The 9,658-nt window shown below is 44.9% G+C and overlaps 1 protein-coding gene across 1 annotated transcript; it reads right to left on the bottom strand.

Moving 5' to 3' along the window:
* Positions 1 to 1,281: 1,281 nt before the first annotated feature.
* Positions 1,282 to 8,885, bottom strand: LOC120053216 (neuritin-like protein). The gene is made up of 4 exons (XM_039000367.1): positions 8,802 to 8,885; positions 8,517 to 8,571; positions 5,822 to 5,972; positions 1,282 to 1,576 (listed from the first exon to the last, which is right to left on the bottom strand). Exons 1-4 carry the CDS (start codon positions 8,883 to 8,885, stop codon positions 1,282 to 1,284), a joined length of 585 nt encoding a protein of 194 aa, XP_038856295.1.
* Between the last annotated feature and the right edge of the window lie 773 nt (positions 8,886 to 9,658).

The following is a 9,658-nucleotide window of genomic DNA, read 5'->3' as shown; positions in this document are numbered from 1 at the left end:
CTACTTCATATATTGTATGTTCTTTATTTTACAATGAAGATAAAAATTGATTTCCTTCAAGTTCTCACTGTAGTTTACTACTGCCTCCCTGACCATTCCACACAAACTTGCTGCAATAGCAAACAAGATTAATTTCCAATTAAAAATGCAAATCCACTGCAAATATAAATTGACCGATAAAGCTGTTGAGAGCAAAGCCAATAGAAAACATAAATTGAAAAGGTATATTCCATTTCCAACATGGTAGTTTATCTCAGACCTACATTCAATTAAAACTAGGTTTTAAACGCAGCTAAGATTTCATGTCAGGGAGTCAAGCAGGGGTTATCCTCATGGTGTTTACTTTAATAAAATGAAAGTCCTTTTGAGTAAAACCTTTTTTCTTCTTTCTATAACGTTCTTATTTCACCATGGTCTCCGTTTACGCACAGGCTCCTGCAGCATCAAAAGGCTTGATACTATATATCGATGTGCCATTTGATATGTACATAAATATTCATATGAATAAATTCCATTATGTACACCTTCGTCCATATTTCTTCAACACAAATTACTAAATATAATTCTAGGTCAGCCTAGACTTGACCAAGACAAGAAGTGATTTCATGTAAGTTAAGTGGTTTATCTGTTCATAAACACTGTGTTAAATAGACCCGGACTGGGTGAATACACAGCGATCCAAGCCTTCAGTCCTTAACATTCAAACTGCCATGAGCTGGGTATATTTCATTATGCTTGTCTGCAGGTAAGCTCTATTGTTCCAGAGGTTTTACTCTGAGTAATTCTCTCTGTAATCCTCAGTGAGTCCCAAACGAAATAACAAAAATTGGCTAAGCCTTTAATGCTACAAAACATCCCACAGTGCTCTCTGATTGAATAACAACCTGAAGGAAACTTCAGGATGCAGGTTTATGTGTGAGATGTTGCTGTTAAGCCTTGCCTGGTGAGGCTTGAATAATCTGTCTTGGGTTCTAGATGTTTGAGGTTTATTTGCTCATTTACATTCTACCCTCAGCTCTCCCAGACAGCATCCCCCTGGAACCATACTATCCAACTCTTAAATTGATGAAAAGGAGGAGAGTATTTCAGAGAGAGTTAGAGAGATAATGTGTGTATGAAATGAATACACTACAGATGAGGAGCCACCAATCTGAACATGCAGCTTGAAATATATGCAACTCATTTTTAGTACACAAAAAATATTCAAGTTTATTATCCTTTTATTTATTTATTTTTACATGTCCTCAATGAGTTCCTCCCTCCCCTTCACCCTGATCGTGCCTATATCTTGGCCAACATCAGCAGAAGGGACAGACATAAGGAGAGCAAAGGAGAGAAGGGACCTAGATGGTGGGTGTGTGCTTTTAGAGACTCCTGGTTAATCTCTTCCTGGTTGGGTGGGCTCAGGGCATCAGCAGTGCCAGCTGGTTGGTTACGACTGGAGCACATGTCATACAGGTTACCAGAAAACTGCATCTTCTTGGACTCCTGTCGCAGAGACTCCCAGACTGCAGCAGCCTCATCAGGACAGCCCGCCATCGCCACGTTCGCACAGTCATGAAACTCATCCCAGGACCTGTAGGGGATGGGAGAGAGATGGTCACATAGCTCTTGAGTTCTAGAATAACTTTTATACATCCATATCTTTCTAACAACCAGGTATAACAATGTAGCTCAAGACACTGTCTATTATTCATCTGTGTGATACAGTAAAGGATCCCCCATGAAACCATGGTTGTAGTTATTTGGTTGCTATGGGAAGGGCTGTGTGTAAATCTATAAGGAGGAGATCAGGCAGAAGCAGATTGGTCCAACACAACATATGCCCGTAACACGACACATCATAGATTCACATTCCCTGGGTACAAGTGCAGAAAGGCTAAACTTGCACTGTATTTGGATATGCCCCCTTAGTATAAACTCAACCCTAAAACAGCACATCTGCTGGGGGCTTAGGTGCATCTGTTTACCATACACACAGGAGACCTTGAGGGGAATGGGTGAAACAAAGTGGAAGCAAAATTCAGCCTTGCAAAGTCCCAGAGTCACATGTGCAGTAGAAAACAGCAGAGTAACAGCAGGTGAAGGGTAGCTTGTTAGCTAAATCTGACCGCAGTCTCTTTTCTGATTAAAATAATAAAGGATTGCTGAGGTGTTAGATTGAACACTTGATCTAAAACATACACTGCATGCTAATGCATAAACAAACACACATAAAGATACACACAAACCAAGCTTGAGGGAAACAATGACATTACCCGTTCTAATAATGGCAGATTTCCCCTTCATTTCTATTCTATACTCACAGTAAGCTCTCCTATCATTCCATAGAGAATACTGACAGCGGCCTAGATGCAAATCTGAGAATTTTATCCAGGAGGGAAAATACTGCCTTTCTACTGGTCCCTGAGAGATTCCTAGGAAGTGTGTGAATGTGTGCGTGCACGTGCATGTGCGCATTTGTGTGTGTGGGTGTGTTTGTGTCAATGTGCACTGCACACACATGTACAGGTAACTGCCAAAATAAAGGAAACACCAACATAAAATGTCTTAATAGGGCGTTGGGCCACCATGATCCAGAACAGCTTCAAAGCACCTTGGCATAGACTTAAGAATATCTGTAACTCTGTTGGAGAGATGGAACACCATTCTTCTATGAGAATTTCCAAAATGTGGTGTTTTGTTGATGGTGGTGGAAAACGCTCTCTAAGGCGCCACTCAAGAATCTTCTTAAGTGTTCAATTGGGTTGAGATCTGAGTGGCAGGATTACCTTAATTGGTACCTTAATGCTAGAAGAGATTGAGTCATTTTGACTCAATATGAATTTAAAATGCAAATATCCATTTTTATGTCATGCCCCCACCTTGACTTTTCTTTAATACATCTATATAACAGCAAATCCATGCTTTTGTCACTTCTAGATTAGACTACTGCAATGCTCTACTTTCGGGCTACCCGGATAAAGCACAAAATAAACTTCAGTTAGTGCTAAACATGACTGCTGGAATCTTGACTAGAACACAAATATTTGATCATATTACTCCAGTGCTAGCCTCACTACATTGGCTTCCTGTTAAGGCTAGGGCTGATTTCAAGGTTCTACTGCTAACCTACAAAGCATTACATGGGCTTGCTCCTAGCTATCTCTCTGATTTGGTCCTGCCGTACATACCTACAGTCGTGGCCAAAAGTTTTGAGAATGACACAAGTATTAATTTTCACAAAGTCTGCTGCCTCAGTTTGTATGATGGCAATTTACATACACTCCAGAATGTTATGAAGAGTGATCAGATAAATTGCAATTAATGACAAAGTCCCTCTTTGCCATGCAAATAAACAGAATCCCCAAAAAACATTTCCACTGCATTTCAGCCCTGCCACAAAAGGACCAGCTGACATCATGTCAGTGATTCTCTTGTTAACACAGGTGTGAGTGTTGACGAGGACAAGGCTGGAGATCACTCTGTTATGCTGATTGAGTTCGAATAACAGACTGGAAGCTTCAAAAGGAGGGTGGTGCTTGGAATCATTGTTCTTCCTCTGTCAATTATGGTTACCTGCAAGGAAACACGTGCCGTCATCATTGCTTTGCACAAAAAGGGCTTCACAGGCAAGTATATTGCTGCCAGTAAGATTGCACCTAAATCAACCATTTATCGGATCATCAAAAACTTCAAGGAGAGCGGTTCAATTGTTGTGAAGAAGGCTTCAGGGCGCCCAAGAAAGTCCAGCAAGCGCCAGGACCGTCTCCTAAAGTTGATCCAGCTGCAGGATCGGGGCATCACCAGTACAGAGCTTGCTCAGGAATGGCAGCAGGAAGGTGTGAGTGCATCTGCACGCACAGTGAGGCGAAGACTTTTGGAAGATGGCCTGGTGTCAAGAAGGGCAGCAAAGAAGCCACTTCTCTCCAGGAAAAACATAAGGGACAGACTGATATTCTGCAAAAGGTACAGGGATTGGACTGCTGAGGACTGGGGTAAAGTCATTTTCTCTGATGAATCCCCTTTCCGATTGTTTGGGGCATCCGGAAAAAAGCTTGTCCGGAGAAGACAAGGTGAGCGCTACCATCAGTCCTGTGTCATGCCAACCGTAAAGCATCCTGAGACCATTCATGTGTGGGGTTGCTTCTCAGCCAAGGGAGTGGGCTCACTCACAATTTTGCCTAAGAACACAGCCATGAATAAAGAATGATACCAACACATCCTCCGAGAGCAACTTCTCCCAACCATCCAGTAACAGTTTGGTGACGACAATGCCTTTTCCAGCATGATGGAGCACCTTGCCATAAGGCAAAAGTGATAACTAAGTGGCTCGGGGAACCAAACATCAATATGTTGGGTCCATGGCCAGGAAACTCCTTGCTGTCCCCAGTCCATCTGGTCATGCTGCTGCTCCAGTTTCAACTGTTCTGCCTGCGGCTATGGAACCTGGACGTGCTACCTTGTCCCGGACCTGTTGATTTTGACTCTCTCTACCGCACCTGCTGTCTCGAATTCTGAAAGCTCAGCTATGAAAAGCCAACTGACATTTACACCTGAGGTGCTGACCTGTTGTACCCTCTACAACCACTGTGATTATTATTATTTGACCCTGCTGGTCATCTATGAACGTTTGAACATCTTGGCCATGTACTGTTATAATCTCCACCCGGCACAGCCAGAAAAGGACTGGCCACCCCTCATAGCCTGGTTCTTCTCTAGGTTTCTTCCTAGGTTCCTGCCTTTCTAGGGAGTTTTTCCTAGCCACTGTGCTTCTACATCTGCATTGCTTGCTGTTTGGGGTTTTAGGCTGGGTTTCTGTATAGCACTTTGTGACATCGGCTGATGTTTTTCCGTATTCAGATGTTAACCAAGACCTTCATAAACACAACCAAACTATTATTTTTCCGATAGCATATATGAAATGTATTTATTAGACCGTTAGAATGTTTGAGTCAAAATGACTGCTCATTTTCTCAAAGCGGGGTGCGTCGAGGCCTTTCTAGTGTTAAGGAATATGACCAAAATAACAACATCATTGTAACGACCACTATATCCCTGTAGATTCCAAGGGTATCTCCAGCCACGCAATACTGAACAGTAACTGGCTTAAGGCTGTCGATAGGACCTTCCTACATTTATGTGTAACAGTATTGCTTTCGTCCCTCTCCTTGCCCCTACCTGGGCTCGAACCAGGGATCCTCTGAACACATCAACAAATGTCTCCCACGAAGCATTGTTACCTATCGATCCACAAAAGCCATGACTGCTCCCTGAAAACTACTTCAAGGTCTAAGAGCGAGTGAAGTCACCAAATGAAATGTTACTAGCACGCACCGCAAACTAGCTAGCCAATTCACACCAGGTACAGATGCAACAATATGTCTGGGAATGGGTTGAGCTTGATGCGGTGATGCACGGAGTAGCATCTACCATGACGATGACATTACTGCTCAACAAATTCATAGACATTTCCAGAAGGGAAGGTATAATATTAAGATGGATTACAGAATCATGTATAAATAGAATGGAAAGCGGAGATGGGTAAAGAAAGACCCTTAATCTTTAATTAGGTACTTCACTATGCCTACAGCAAATGGGAAGAGCTGTCAGCATGTTAGAGAGAGATAGAGATGGACAAAGATCTGGAGGGAATTAAATAGAGGTAAAGATATGGTGGAGTCCATCTTTCAATGGTAATGAAATTATGGGTCACAGTGTTCCGTCAATTTACACATTTCAAAGTGGGAGTGTGTGTGTGTTTATAAACAACATAAAGATGAGAGGATTGTGTGTGTCTGCGTGTGTACAGATGTGTATGTGTACAGATGTGTGTGCTTACTTGCAGATGGTGTGTATCTCCTGTGTATCCTCATTCTTCTGGGCACTCTCAGTCAGGCTGTCCCCCAGAGCCATCAGACACTGAGCGAAGCCCTTATAGATGGAGTGACACCTCCTGGTGGAGGCAGCAGAGCTGGGACAGGGGCCGACGACTGGAAGGAGACACAGAGACAGAGACATACAGTATACCATCAGCACTCTCTGTATCCCTGGCTCACAGTGGGGAGAAATGAGTATCAGGAGAGTTCAACACTGCCAAGCATGGGACTTTTGAGTGTTTTCTAAGAACTTGTTTGGTTACTTAAACAAGCTGCATCCAAGTTCTCGGTATTATACAAGGCTTGACCAACCTTGGATCCTCTATAGCTGGATCTTCTATATATTTTTCTTTAACTCTCCTAACATTAAGAGACCTGGTTATGTTGCTTTTTCAGGCTATTTCAGAAAGAGAACTTCAGTCCTTGAAAACAGCATGGTTTTATACACTCCAAAGTAATGGAGTTTGAGTGCCTCGCTCTGAACAACCAACCTTCAAGGCACACACTCCAGAAAGTCCATGTATGAAAAATATGTTTGGAAAGATAATTGTGGCCCTGAAGGATGTTTTAGCTGAAGCATGTCAGAGGGGTACAGGCTGTAGTGTGAGTGACCCAGATATAACTTAATTTCATGATCATTTAGGCTACATATGAATCCTTTTAATGTGAATCAATTAGTGCCTGTAAGCCGTGTGAATATATATTAAAGAAATAGTGAGTCATGAACCCACAAGATGAAACTGCTCCCTTAGAGACCTCTATCTCTTTATCCCCTCTCTCTTCCCATACTTCTTCTTTCCCTGGTAATACAGCCATTTGAAGGCGAACTCTCAAAGAGCGTAACGGTGGGACTAAGTGAGGTAAAACTGAGGATGGTAATTGGGTCAGACAGCAGATCACCAGAATTCTCTTCTGGTCCCCCGGGAAGGACATGTTTAATATTTAATAGGTAAGACTTCTTTCTGTTGCGGCAAACCTACGGATTTCAGGCAATGTTTGGCAGTGGGGGTCTAACATTTACTAAAACCCTGCAGAGAGGTATAGTCAAAAGTGTGAATACAGTCAAGAGAGATAGGTAGAGTATAAGGAACTAGAGGGAAGAGAAGTGAAGAGGAACATATGAGCCCTCTATTGAGGAAGTTTTAAAAAAAGAGACACCTATGTTGGTCAAAAAACAACTGTTGTCCAGCCCAGTGGTTCTTCATGTAAGCACATGTTGCTGGTGTATGCTGATGCCTTAGGCTGCTTTTGAGCCTCAATGTAAATATTTGATAGCATGACAGACCCTGGGGGAATCCATGGATCACAAAGCAGGCAGTCTCAGGTCAGACAGACACGACTGAGGAAAAGAACGGACATTATTGTTTCAGCGTAGAAAAACATTCAATTACTTTTCTATCCATAAGGGGTGTATTTACACCACACTCTGGTTTTTAACTTTGATAATTTATCAAACTCCCCCCTCCCCATCAATAATGATCGATAAAGATATGTGCACGTCTAGCTATGCATTCCTTGAAGGTTAGAAATCTAATGATTTCCTGTGCAGATATTTTCTTTCAAGAGTATTGGTGTCATGAGACAAAATACAATTAAAGTGGTATCAATATCAAAAGTATACAGGGAAAATGTTCTATAAGTGTCAGGCATCATAGCCATACTGTCTCTACCACGACATACAGTAGATAGACAACTGGATGCCAAAGGCACTGTATAATCTTGCGTTTTCCTGTCATTATAGCAATGTTCCATGAGGCTTGTTACTGGAGTTTCTTTGGCTCATGGTGCAACAGCACATCAGAACTACCACAGTGGAGCCTTTGCTTCCATGTAGAGTATTAACCTCACTCTTCCAGTTGCAGCCTCAGTAATGAACTGGCCTGTAGCCAGGGTAAATAGCTGCAGGCCATGAGAGTGGAGCACAGAGATCAAGGTGAGTAATTGGAAGGATTCAGGAAAAGACAACGCTCACCAGTCAGAGATGCTTAAAACACTGCTACTTATTCGTATTACTGCTCCTGATAATCCTCACACAATTGCTGGTCAGGGTGGAAAATGGAATGAGTCACTACCCAAATGAGAAAGTTTATGGTGCCGGGGGAGTTTGTCAGGCTTTTCTGGAAATCCAGTACTGTCACACCTGTCTGTGTGATTGTCTCCACCCCCCTCCAGGTGTCACCCATCTTCCCCTTATCCCCTCGAAATCTCTCCGGGTCCTCATCGACTCTGGGGCCGATGAGAGCTTTTTGGACTCTACTCTGGCTTCCTAGCTGGGCATCCCCACTCAGCCCCTCTCCATTCCCATGGACGTTAGAGCGCTGGACTGGCACTCTATAGGCCGGGTCACCCACAACACCACTCCCATCAACCTACGTGTGTCAGGGAACCACAGTGAGGCTATCCAGTTCCTGCTCATTAAGTCTCCTCAGATTCCCGTGGTATTGGGATTCTCCTGGCTCCAGCGACACAATCCCCTCATTAACTGGTCTACTGGTGCCATCATGGGCTGGAGCCTGTTCTGCCACGCCCATTGCCTGAAGTCAGCACAACCTGCCCCGGGACGTCTTCCTGGGGGCTCGGAAGTTGCCCCAGACCTCTCCGTCATTCCCGTGGAGTCTTTGTCTACCTCGATGACATCCTCGTCTTCTCACGCTCCACCCAAGAACATGTGCTCCACGTCTGACAGGTTCTCCAACGCCTCCTGGAGAACCAGCTGTTTGTAAAAGCAGAGAAGTGTGAGTTCCATCACTCCACCATCCCTTTTCTGGGTTACATCATCGCTGCAGGGAGTGTACAAATGGATCCCGGGAAGGTGAGAGCGGTGGTGGATTAGCCCCAGCCTACTTCCAGGGTGCAGCTGCAACGTTTTCTGGGGATCGCCAACTTCTATCGCTGCTTTATCCGGGGTTACAGCACCCTGGCTTCCCCACTGTCTGCACTCACCTCGCCCAAGGTTCCGTTCACATGGTCTCCAGCTGCTGACCGGGCATTCCGGGATCTCAAACATCGCTTCACCACAGCTCCCATCTTGGTCAGTTCGTGGTGGAGGTCGTTGCTTCGGATGTCGGAGTGGGGGCTGTCCTGTCCCAGCATTCTTCCCTGGACCTCAAGCTACATCCCTGCACAATCACCTCAATGCCAGAGAGAAGAACTACGATGTGGGGAATTGTGAGCTTCTCGCGGTGAAGACAGCGTTGGAGGAATGGAGGCACTGGCTGGAGGGGGCGGAACATCCGTTCATCGTGTGGACCGACCACAAGAACCTGGAGCATCTCTGTACCGCCAAGCGCCTCAATTCCAGGCAAGCTAGATGGGCCCTGGTGTTCACACAGTTCAACTACCTCTCTCCCCCATCTCATCGACGGCCAACCAGCGTACACTGAGGCATCTCCTGAAGGTTCGACCTCGGGGCAGGGGGTTCCAGTACCTGGTTGACTGAGAGGGCTATGGCCCGGAGGAGAGGTGCTGGGTCCTCGCCAGGGACATCCTGGACCCAGGCCTCATCGTGGATTTCCAATGCCGGCAGCCCGGTCAACCAGGTAGGACGCCAGGTGCGCCCCTAGAGGGGGGATACTGTCACACCCTGATCTGTTTCACCTGTATTTGTGATCGTCTCCACCCCCCTCCAGGTGTCACCCATCTTCCCCATTATCCCCTGTGTATTTATACCTGTGTTCTCTGTTTGTCGTTTGTCTGTTGCCAGTTCGTTTTATTTTGACAAGCCTACCAGCGTTTTCCCCTCTGCTCCTGTCTCTCGATTGTTCCTGTTTCCTAGTTTTCCCGGTGTTGACCCTTCTGCC

This window comes from Salvelinus namaycush, chromosome 9, assembly GCF_016432855.1.
Source record: "Salvelinus namaycush isolate Seneca chromosome 9, SaNama_1.0, whole genome shotgun sequence".
NCBI classification, from domain to species: Eukaryota; Metazoa; Chordata; class Actinopteri; order Salmoniformes; family Salmonidae; genus Salvelinus; species Salvelinus namaycush.
This window is presented reverse-complemented; position numbering and strand designations above follow the sequence as displayed.